The 11,557-nt window shown below is 50.7% G+C and overlaps 1 protein-coding gene across 2 annotated transcripts; it reads left to right on the forward strand.

Annotated features, from left to right (window-relative positions):
* Nucleotides 1–142: 142 nt before the first annotated feature.
* Nucleotides 143–10,679, forward strand: SPATA33 (spermatogenesis associated 33). Of its 2 annotated transcripts, none has more exons than XM_077133317.1 (3): nucleotides 143–271; nucleotides 463–648; nucleotides 9,824–10,679. In XM_077133317.1, exons 1-3 carry the CDS (start codon nucleotides 235–237, stop codon nucleotides 10,033–10,035), a joined length of 435 nt encoding a protein of 144 aa, XP_076989432.1. In that variant the 5' UTR covers nucleotides 143–234; the 3' UTR covers nucleotides 10,036–10,679. The 2 variants fall into 2 exon arrangements, with proteins under 2 accessions (XP_076989432.1, XP_076989433.1); XM_077133318.1 differs by having other exon boundaries at nucleotides 169–317.
* The last annotated feature ends 878 nt before the right edge of the window (nucleotides 10,680–11,557 follow it).

The raw sequence follows: 11,557 nt of genomic DNA on the forward strand, positions 1-11,557 counted from the left end.
CGGCTTGGCCCGCACGGGGCTGTTGGCTGGGCGCCGCCAGGGGGCGCGCTCGGAGCTGGGGGGGCCGCCGTGGTGGGGGCGGGGCCGCCGTGGGTGGGCGGGGCCCGCGTTGCCGTGGAGACCTCCGGGCCGCGGCAGGCTGGGGTCCCCTTTTGTGAGTCACCCGGGCCGGGCGCGCGCGGGCAGCGCAGATGCGGGGGCCCCGGCCGGTGCGGCGGGGCTGCGGGCTTCCCTATGGGGCTGTCCAAAAGCAAACCCAAACCCCGCAAAGGTAACGGCCCGGCTCCCCGCGTGGCCTCCGCCCGCCCTGCGCCCAGGTGGGACCTCGCGCCGCGGTCAGGTGTGCCTGCGGCGAGCGCAGCCCTGTGGGGCCCCCGCCCGCCTGGCCCCTGGACGCGCGTGGGCTCAGCGCGAAGCTGGGCGCGGCGCGTGGAGCTCTGATGAGGCCCCCGCGCGTTTCAGGTGAGGAGCACGGGAAGGAGCCGCCGCGCGAGGCCGCGCACTCGGCTTCGAGGCCCAAGGCGAGGCCGATGGAGAAGCAGGCCCCGGACCCCAGGCAGCCGGACGGCGAGGCCGAGAAGCCCACGGAGGGCCGCCAGCTGGGGAGAGGGGCGGCCAGGGCGCCCGGGTCTTCCTCCTCATCGGAAGGTACGACGCGCGCGGTCCCTGCCCCTAAGGCCCCAGGTGGGGCCTGGAGCTGAAGGAGGTTCGCTCTAAGGTGACTATTTTTCTATGCGGGGAGATCAACATCCAGAATCAAGGTGGAGAACACAAGCTCAACAAAGCTAGGTACGTTCCCAAATGATAAAAGCAGACGCAGCAGAGCAGCGGGCGCACAGCTGCCCTGGGCGGCTGGTCTTCTGGCGCCACTGGGGCTCCTTCAGCACCCCACAAATTGGAATGAAACTTTTAGGGGGGTTCCTGGCTGGAGCACAGATCTGTGCAGAGGTAGGGGCACAGGGAGACCGGGTGTGCCAAGGGGATGGAACAGTTTCATGAATTTATCCTCTTGGTAACCTGGTGTCCCAGGGGACATGAGGTCACAGAAGTGGGAAGAAGTCTGTAAACCCGCAACTTATCTTAAAAAAAAAGGCAGGAAAAAGCCAGATACGAAGTGAAGTATTTTGATAGTTTAGTCACTTGGACCACAGCAGCCCTGTTGGGTCTGTGCCTGGGAGAGGTGACTCCAGTCCCCCAGGAGGGCTGGTGGATGGAGCTGCCACCGGCAGGCAGGAGCTGCGGAGGCAGAGGCTGTAAGGGGTGCGCGGGGTGGAGGCAGCAGTGAGATGAGGCGGGACCTGGGAGAAGCCCGCCCAGGAAAGGAGGGCGGTCAGCCAGAGTGCCCCGCATGGGGGTCAGGTCTGAAGTGTCAAGGGGGGCAGGAGGGTGGGAGGCTGCCGGAAGGCCCAGGACAGGTGGGCTCTGGGAGGTGCACGTGCGCCGGCCAGGATGCTTTCGGCCTCAGATTACAGAAAAGCTCGCTGAACACAGCCCCACACTGAAGGAGCTGCCGCCCTCCCAGCCGCAGTCCTCCTGCCCGGTCACAGGTGCAGCCCCGTGCAGGCCTGAGAGGGGCCTCCTTGCTGTGTGTGAGGGGAGACCCTTCCCAGGGGCTCGGCCTGCCTGCACCCCAAACTGCCACCATCTCCGTGAGGTACTCGGCTTTGCAAATCCGCCAGGGGCCAAGGAGGGCAAGGGTTTGGGACTGGCTCCTGGGGCGGCGATGGGGTGTACAGGCAGGGGCTAGCTGGGGGCCCGGGGAGGATGGGGTTTCGAAAAAGAAGATGGCCAATGTGTCTTTCCCACATGGGAACATGCCCAGTGAGAGCAGAGAGCCCTGGGCACACACCACGGCAGGGACCCCGAAACGTGGTGCCACATCAGAGGAGCCAGAAGCAAAGGGCCACACGTGACTCCACCGTTGCTCTCTCACGAGAAAGCAGGTCGGTGGGTGCCAGGCATAGGGCGCCCTCCGATGGGCACGAAGCCCCTTTTGGAGTGATCGAAATGTTCTTAAAACTGGATTGTGGCGATGGCCACACAACTCTGAAAGTTTACTAAAAATCAATGAATTGTACACTGTAAATGAATTGTACACTGTAAATGAATGAATTTCAAAGTGCATAATTATACCTCAAAAAAGCTATTAAAGTGAAATGAGGAGAACTGGTTGATAGCGTGAGGTGCTGGGAGGTGTTGCTGCACAGGCAGATGGCTGGCTCGGGGTTTTTAACCCATCAGGCTGAGAAATTTACCAGTTAGAGTTGGAGAAACTTCTGAATGTCAAAGTTTCTTTAAATTATCCTAACTCCATAAAAGGCTGTAGTATGGCATGTACAGAAATGGGAGAATTCAGTGAGTAAAAAATGCTAATGTTTTATAAAAGTATTAAAAGTAGATTTTTACTATGGTGATAGAAGTTGGAACTCGGGTGTAGGGGCACTGGCTGAAGAGGGTGAGGCCGTTGTGGGTGATGGGACCTCCAGCTTCCACAGGTGCATGCATCACCAAAACCCAGCCAGCTGTGCGCTTCAAAACGCTGCATTTTATTGTCCATGAATTCTGCCTCAGAAAGCCCTGGGATATATGCAAAAGTCCTTGTCTTTTAGAGCTACACACTGAAATAGTAGGGAAGGATGGATGGATGAGAATGGCATCTGGGACGCATTTCCTGGGACAGGAGTATGGGATAAGGCTCATGGTCTCTTCCAGAGGCAGCCCCAAGAGCACCCCAGCACACACTCCTGCACTGAGAGGGGCGGCCTGGTTCCCCTCCCCGAATCCCTGCAGCCTTGAGAGTCCCTGGAAACTCACCCAAGACTACGCAGGTGAGGCTGGGCCATCACAGGTGCTGGAGCTCAGAGGCTGCCAGGAGCAGCAAGGTGGGCAGTTCTGGGCCGACTTATCGTACTTCATTAATAATGATTGGGGGGCCACTGGTGCAGGGGCATCCAACCTCGGGGCCCACGAGCTGCACCCAACCTGAGTCACAAATCAAGATAACGGGCTACAAGTGAGGCCAGTCACGAGTTGTCTTGTTATTGTCGGGTTACAGGTGTAGTTTCAAAATGTAGCCTCAGTAGAACAAGGCACCTGGGTTACAGTTCAGTGAGTGTGATTTTTGCTATTTTAATTAGGCGATATTTTCTCCTAGGTTAGCTTTCTTTTTAACTGTGCATGTCTTGGTCTGGCGGGAATGGTTAAGAGAAAGAACTTCCCTATGGGGTGTGTTGGTGGTTGGGGGGCGTGGATTGTGTGTATATGAAAAACAGGTTCAGGTCCACTACAATTCGCCCCTTTTTGATGTTCCTTTTCTCCGTCTTGATGAAATGAGTGACCACTGCTCAAGCTGCTTCCCTCTGATCAAGGGTACAGTTGCTATGGGTCAGCGGAATGGAACTGTTATCCTTACAGTTGAAGATATTCAGTAATTCCTGCTATGCCTGGAGGGACAGGTTATCCTGAGTTTCGTGCTTAACCTGTATAGGAGGAATCGGGAGGCTTTAAGTTTCTGAGAAATAACTTAATATGCAAGTTGAAAATAAGTTCAAATAAAAGAAGTAGAAGGATCAGGATTTGCCGTGTGCTAGGTCATGCTGGGGAAATGGCTTTCCGCAGATGCCGGAGCCGGCGAGCTGGTCCAAGCAGCCACGCACTCATGGTGTCTGCCCGTCCTCAAAGCCCCCAGGCGCTGTGCCGCTTGAGGCTCAGCACTGGGGCAGTTCATGAGATCTGGTCAAGACCTGCACAAGGGTAACTTCTGGAATGGCTTCCTGACCATTCTAGACAATTTAGAAAACAAAAAGCTTAATAATCCTGCCTCTATCATTTTTTGGAAATTTCTGTATGGCTCAAAATTTCAAACATAGAAAATAAAACTATAAAAGTACCAACTGAAAGTGGGTAGATATGCTTCTAAGTTTAGAGGAGGGAATGCCTTTCACCACCTGACAAACTTCAAAAGTCATCAAGGAAAGGACTAATGACTTGTCTTTGCTGCAAAAAGCAGAAAAGTGAAGCAAACAGATTGGGGGACCTATTTGCAATGCAAAGCACAAATGGTTAATTTTATAAAAAGCTCTTATAAAAAAATGACGAAGTAGAAGCCTGGGGAAAGGATCCGACCGGCAGGGAAACCAGTGTGCCTGTGGCGGAGCCTTAGAGGGTTTCGCTAGCACACAGGTAGAGCTTTGGGAAATTGACAGGAGCCAGGGGAGGGTGTGGGGAAATGAGCAGCTGCATAGTCTCTTGGTGGAACTAGGACCTGGTGTGCTCTTTATAGAAAACAATTTGTTAATATTAACCAAACTCTGAAGCACTTCTGCGTCCTGCGCCGTCGTTGGTAGGGAGACCTCAGGGTATGAGTGTGGAGGCAAGCACGCACACTGCCGCAGCGTCTGGGAAAGGCGGGGGTTCTGGAACTGGTGGAGCCCCTGCCGTGGACTAGAGACCTCGTGGCAGGCCCTGCGTGTGCTGTCGGCACGCCCAAGCCACGTATGAACAAATGTATGACTATATGGGGAAAATGTACCTACTGCAAACTGTGGACTAGAATTAACTATACTATTTTAATATTCTTTCATCAACAGCAACAAATGTACCACACCAATACTATGGGTCAATAACCGGGCAGGGTGGGGGATAAAGGGGTGTGGGAACATTTAGGTTTTCCTCTTGCTTTCTTTTCTGGAGTAATAAAAATGTTCTAAAATTAATCATGGTGATGAATGCACAACTATGTGATGATACTGTAGGCCATTAAATGATGATTTGTATGGTTTGTATGATAGGTGAATGTATCTCAATAAACAATATGGAGCTATTAAACTTACCACTGGGGAATCCCTGGATATTGTGTCAAACTTTAGGGACACCCAAATCAGTAGGCCGAGCCTTTGATCCTGAGGCTTACACTTGTGAAGCTTATGTAGGTAGCGGAGACGCTTAGACTACCTATAGGCATACCTAAGAGTTACTTCTGGAGGACAGGTGTGCTGTTGCTCAGATGTGGCCTCAGTCTCTCTAAGCCCAACTCTGCAAGTGAAATCATTGCCCTCCTCTCCACGTGAGACATGACATCAAAGGGTGAATGTCTCCCTGGCAGCATGGGAGAGGACTCCCAGGGATGAGTCCGGTCCTGGCCCCATGGGATTGACAATTCCATCCTGACCAAAAGGGGGAAAATAAGTGTAATTAATAAGGTATCAGTGGCTGAGAGAGTTCAAATAGAGTCAAGAGGCTCCTCTGGAGGCTGCTCTTACACAAGCTTCAGTTAGAAGCTTGCTATCATAACTTGCCAAACCCCAACCAAAACCAGTCCAGCCAATCCCAAAGAACACCTAAATCACTGTATAAGATTGTACAGAGTTTCCATGCACTAGGGTAACTTTCCAAAATCTACAACCCCAAGATGGATCTCTGGACCAGATAAGTCCTGAAATGCAGAGGGGCCAGCCTCTCCAGAATCGCCTAGTTCCATCCCCCTACCCCATGTTATCAGTAGCCCCTTCCAACATGAAAAAGTTAGAATGGACATAGCCCAAACACCCCTAAAGAGTGAGAGAAAAATCAGAGGTGATGGTGAAGTTATACCAAGAAGGTTGGGTTTAATGAAGGAATATGAATGCTTAATCATACTGATATTTTAGTCTCCAATACCTTAGAGCAGCCAGAAATAAAAACCTAAAATTGTGAAATTGTAACCCATACCAAACTCTGAAATCTACCAGTAGTTGTTACAATGTATTTTGAAATTTATTGTTTTTTGTATATGTTATTTTTCACAAAAAAAAGAAAAAAGGAAGAATATAATAGAGAAGATAGGATTTAACAAATGAGTATAACTGCTGAATCAATATATTGCTATTTCTTTTGGTCTCCAGTGTCTTGGAGCAGCTAGAAGAAAAAATGAAAAATCGTGGAACTGTAATCCATACCAAACTTTAAAATCTACTTGTTAAAATGTACTTGGAAATTTATTGCTTTTTTAGTATATATACTATTTTTGCAATAAAAAAGTTTAAAAAGAAAGTCAAGGGTGGACATTAATGAAAAAAAAAGATATAATTAGATCAAATAAACCAAATGTGCTAAGTTGAAAATACTAAGTTTGTCAAGATTGACAGAGAAGAAAAGTACAAATATGCATTAAAAATGGAAAAGGAATATAGACAAATTGGGATTTTAATACTAAACAAAACCTGGCTAGATTATAATAATTAAAAACTTTAATAGTTAAAAATGTACCTCCACCAAAATGAAATTAAAATCAAACCAAACCCCAAACTAAATCCCAGATGGGAAAGTTCTACCAATAATTCCAATCTTAGGTAAAATGTTACAGAAGGTAACAAAGGCTATGAAACCCCCCCCCCCAAAGTGGTTTTGCAAGGCTTCTGGACTTTCCATGCCCAGTGGGGCAGCACAGGGCAGCTTCCAGGCCCCACCTCAGAAACGGTGAGGATGAGCCAAACATGAGGCAAAGTGTGAGCCTTTCCTCGTTCAACCATGACTAATTAGGATGTGACTCAGGCATGTAACGATGACTTAACATTAAAACCTATTAATGAAATTTATAACACAAACACATTAAAAGAGAAAAGGTATATGAAAGCCTAGGTGATGAGGGGTGGAGGGCATCTGTTCTAGTTTGCTAGCTGCCGGAATGCGACACATCAGAGATGGATTGGCTTTTAATAAAAAGGGATTTATTTTGTTGGTTCTTCAGAGGAAAGGCAGCTAACTTTCCACTGAGGTTCTTTCTTACATGGAAGGCACAGGATGGTCTCTGCTGGTCTTCTCTCCAGGCCCCTGGGTTCCAACAACTTTCCCCGGGGTGACTTCTTTCTGCATCTCTGTCATGGTTAGGGACAGGTGTCAACTTGGCCAAGTTGTGGTACCTGTTCATCTGATTGGGCAAGCGCTGGCCTGTCTGTTGCAATGAGGACATTTCATAGGATTAGGTCATGATCACGTCAGCTACGTCCACAGCTGATTCCATTTGTAATCAGCCAAAGGGGAGTGTCTTCTGCAGTTAGTGATGCTAAATCCAATCATGGGAAGCCTTTTAAGGAGGACTCAGAGGAGACAGGTTGCATTCCTGCTTTGGCTGGTGAGCCTCTCCTGTGGAGTTCATCCAGGCCATCCATTGGAGTCATCAGCTTCGCAGCCTGCCCTGTGGATTTTGGACTCTGCATTCCTACGGTCACATGAGACACTTTCATAAATTTTATATTTGCAAGTGTTCCCTGTTGGTTCTGTTTCTCTAGAGAACCCTAACTAATACAATCTCCAAAGGCCTGGGCTGAGCTGCAAGTGCTGAGATGAGGAATGCCGAGCTGCTTAGCTGTGCTACGTGCGATCTCTCATTTAAGCACCAGCCAATTAAGTCAAACGTCACTCATTGCAGCACACATGCCTCCTAGCCGACTGCAGCTGTAATTAGCAACAGATGAGGTTCAGGTACCATTGGCTTATGTCCGCAGCAACAAGACTAGGTATGCTCACCTGGCCAAGTTGACAACTGAATCTAACTAACACATGTCCACCCCTTGTCAACTTGGCAACTTCAAGCGTCACTTTAAACAGATGCAAAAACTTCTCTTCTTGCTGTGGGCCTGTGAATCTCAAAAGAAATTATCTGATGCCAGTATGCAAAGGAGGATAAACACAGGATCCATAGGGAGAAACTGGAAGGAAAACCTGCAGGCAAACACCATTGGATTTCAAAGTCTGAAAGTCATTTATCCTTCGGCTGTAGAAAGTGGCAGTCCCACCCCTTCCAAGGGCCTATGCAGTGGCCGGCCTCTTTCCAAATCAACCTCGGGGAACATCGAGGAGACCACCTCTGGGCTCCCAAGATGTATTAGTTAGGGTTTTCTAGAGAAACAGAATCAACAGGGAACACTTGCGAATATAAAATTTATAGAAGTGTCTCACATGACCGCAGAAACGCTGAGTCCAAAATCCACAGGGCAGGCTGCGAAGCCAACGCCACCGATGGATGGCCTGGATGAACTCCACAGGAGAGGCTCACCAGCCAAAGCAGGAATGGAACCTATCTCCTCTGAGTCCTCCTTAAAAGGCGTCCCATGATTAGATTTAGCATCACTAATTGCAGAAGACACGCCCCTTTGGCTGATTACAAATGGAATCAGCTGTGGATGCAGCCGATGTGCTCATGACCTAATCCTATGAAATGTCCTCATTTCAACAGACAGGCCAGCGCTTGCCCAATCAGATAAACAGGTACCACAACTTGGCCAAGTTGACACATGTCCCTAACCATGACAGCATATGATCAAATTCAGCACTCATGACACATTTTTAGAAAACCAGGAATATAAGAGAATATGCTTAGCTTGATTGAAGGATGTTAGTTAAAAAAACATACAAGAGTGCATATGTTATGATTCCTTTTTATATGAATTTCTAGAAAAGGTACAACTAATCAGCAGTGACACAAATGAGATCAGTAGTTTCTTGGGGTAGGGCGATTGGGTTGACTGAGGTCACGAGGGCGCTCCCTCAGATGATGGAAATGTTTTGTGTTTTGCCTGATTGTCAATTTGAATGTATACATTCTCAGAACTCATTAAACTGTACTCATAAGACCTGTGCATTTTATTGTGTATAAGTTACAGCTCAATAAAGTTGATTTTTAAAAAAAGCATGTGTGTGCACAGGCATAAGATGTCTGGGGAGATAAAAATCATAGGCAGTATTTTTTTTTTTTTGCATGGGCAGGCACCGGGAATTGAAACCGGGTTTCCGGCATGGCAGGCGAGAACTCTGCCTGCTGAGCCACCATGGCCTGCCCTGTATGCAATTTTTAAATCAACAAATTATTTTTAAATGAAAAAACACTCATGCCCTTTAATATACAGTCTTAATATATAAACAGCATTTATAAATCAATGTGAAAAAACGAACTCCCCAACTTAACATAAATGCAAAATACGAGGAAATGCTGTGTTTTGTTGGATATAACAATAAACAAAAAGGGAACTCTGTAGTGCAGCCTGGGACCTTGGGCTCCCGCCTCCCACAGCCACTTCCTGGCTGAGCAGCTGTGAGCAGGTGACTTCTCTGTGCCTCAGTTTCTTCATCTGTAGAGCATGAATCATTAGAGGACCTACTACAGAAACCTCTGGGTGATTCAACCAGTTGACCATGGCTAGGGCACAGGACGTTGTCGGGCCAAAGTGGGTCTCCGTGGAAGCCACGGCCGTCCCCGCACAGCACTCACCACCCTGTGCCAGGGTCATGGGGTGCTGGGGGGACAAAGCAAGTGGCAAAACTACCCGACTGGCATGGCCACACCCACGCCCCATCTGTGTCCACGGGGTGGCCTCTTTGCTGGTCAGCAGAGGCCATGGTGGGGTTGCTCCTTTGCTTCGTGCTTTGTAACTCGAGTTGCCTGCGTGGTCACGTGCCTTAAGACGCTGACGAGCACAGGTGGCAGTGAGGTGAGGAAGCCCAGTCCAGAGCACAGCAACTGATGGGCTGTCAAGAGAGGGGGGCCAGGACGGGGCCTTTGTGTGAGCTGGCCGGCACTTGGGGCAGACACGGCTTGCCCCCTGTGGTGGCGCCCAGGCCCCCTGCTTTCTTCCCTGCTTTCTTCCCCACAAGTGCGTTTGGGATTCATGGCCCTGAATTTGGGCTATCAGCCCGGCAGGCAGCACATTTGCTGCCGGTGGCTTTCGGCCCTGCCTGTCCCTTTCCTGCTAATTGTGCACTTTGTTCAGCTCCTAAACCAGGAGTTTTCTGCAGTAGGGAACAAGGTTGCCCACATATTAAATGCCTGGATTTTTTTCCCTTCTAGAGAAACCAGATGCTGTAAAACAGTCAAGCAAGAAGAAAGTCATCATCCCGCAGATCATCGTGACGCGAGCCTCCACGGAGACGCTGGACAGCCAGAGCTCCCTGGACACAGTGGAGCAGAGAACCATCCGCGAGCAGCCCGACTGGGGCCCCTACTGCCGCCACAGGAACCCCAGCACCGCAGACGCCTATGGCACTGCAGCCCAAGAGTAAAGGGGCGCCGAGCCCCCAAGGGGCCCCTCTCCGTGACTGGGCCCGGTGCCCTTCCGCCGAGTGGGCTCTGGTAACCGCCGAGCTGGCACGTACCCCCATCCCTAACCCTTCGGCAGGGGAGGCTGTGCACGCGTAAGGACCAGCAGGTGGGCACAGAGCTCTTCCAGGCCCCTGGACTCTGGAGAGGGGCTGTAAGCAGTTGAAACTTGGAAGAAAGGTTGGTTTCTGAGGCTTAGCCTGAAGGTGCCTCGCTGCAGGAGAGAAGTGCAGAGACACCCAGGGCCGAGGGGTGGGGCCCTGCTGCAGTGCACTAAAGGACCCAAAGGAGAGAGGGGTCAGTGCAGGGCCAGCTCTCCTGGCACCACCTCTCCAGGCCACCTTGGAGCAACCACCGTGGCCTGTTGTGCCAGGGCCCAGCCAGGGCCTCCACTAGCCAAAGGCACAGAGGCCCAGCCACCGGGCACGGCCCCCTAAGGTGTGGCGGGCGGGGTGGGCTGCAACTGACTCCAGGCCTCCACTTCAGTCCCCTGGCCTTGGGTCTGGGACAGACAAATGGATATACGGCCTTTTAGTGAAATGACTTTGAAAAAGAAGCTTTTTCAAAACCAAAAAAGTTTAGTGTGAAGATATGATTTAAAAAAATACTTTTCTGTGTGTGTCTTAAATTGTTCAGGGGGGTGGGGAACTGTGAGGCAGAAGCAGCCTAATTTAGTTAAATGTTGGAGATCTGTGCCTCTACGCCATGCCGTGGCAGAAGCCCCTGCACAGGGCTGGGGGAGGAGTGCTGATGCTGAGACACCCTGTGGGGAGGAGGGGGTGCTCCACTGCACCCCCACCCAGAGCCACATACCCTCCCCCGCCTCACGGAGCGGCACTGCTACGCTCCCCATGGTTGCAGGCCAGAGAGCCAGCATGGTCCCAAGGAGGTGGCTGACCAGAGACAGGGTTGGGGAGGGCAGTGCCTAGATGAGGGGGGCCACAGGAGAAGCCGGACCAGATGACCTGTGCACCCCCGTGGCTATGAGTCTCATTTGGGCCTGAGGTCACCCCACTGTTGCCTCAAGGTGCATCTTAGATGCAAGGCCCCAAGCACGCGCCTGGCACAGAAGGGACCTGAGGTCACGCTATTTCCTGTGGCTCATCAAGCACTGCGGCACCCACTAGGCATCATAAACTGAGAACCGCGGGGAGGATAATCATAAAGACAGTTCTTCTGTTAGTGGAACAAGAACAGGAATGCAATTCCCTGCCTCCTGCCGGCCTGGGCAAGCATGGCCTCCCACCCATGGGGCCGCCACCTGCTCTCTACCACCAGCCTGCTTCTCCCTTACAGCCTCCCAGAAGAGCTTCAAGTCCTGGAACTGTTTCTCATTTGCTGGGATTGCCATTTGTAATTCTGAGTATCTCCTGGAGGCGACAAGACACGAATGAAATCCAGGAAGGGGAGGGGGAGTCATTTTCTTTAATGATCAAAAACAGTCTCATCTAGGTTTGGCCGTGGCTTCACTAGCTCTCATGGCAC

The sequence above is a fragment of the Tamandua tetradactyla genome, chromosome 16 (genome assembly GCF_023851605.1).
Source record: "Tamandua tetradactyla isolate mTamTet1 chromosome 16, mTamTet1.pri, whole genome shotgun sequence".
NCBI lineage: Eukaryota > Metazoa > Chordata > Mammalia > Pilosa > Myrmecophagidae > Tamandua > Tamandua tetradactyla.

What these genes read in the sequence shown, in the direction of transcription:
- SPATA33 (XM_077133317.1), top strand. Translation starts at nt 235, where the DNA reads ATGGGGCTGTCCAAAAGCAAACCCAAACCCCGCAAAG. An exon ending in CAAACCCAAACCCCGCAAAG is followed by an intron (nt 272 to 462) that starts GTAACGGCCCGG and finishes CGCGCGTTTCAG; the next exon opens with GTGAGGAGCACGGGAAGGAG. An exon ending in GTCTTCCTCCTCATCGGAAG is followed by an intron (nt 649 to 9,823) that starts GTACGACGCGCG and finishes TTTCCCTTCTAG; the next exon opens with AGAAACCAGATGCTGTAAAA.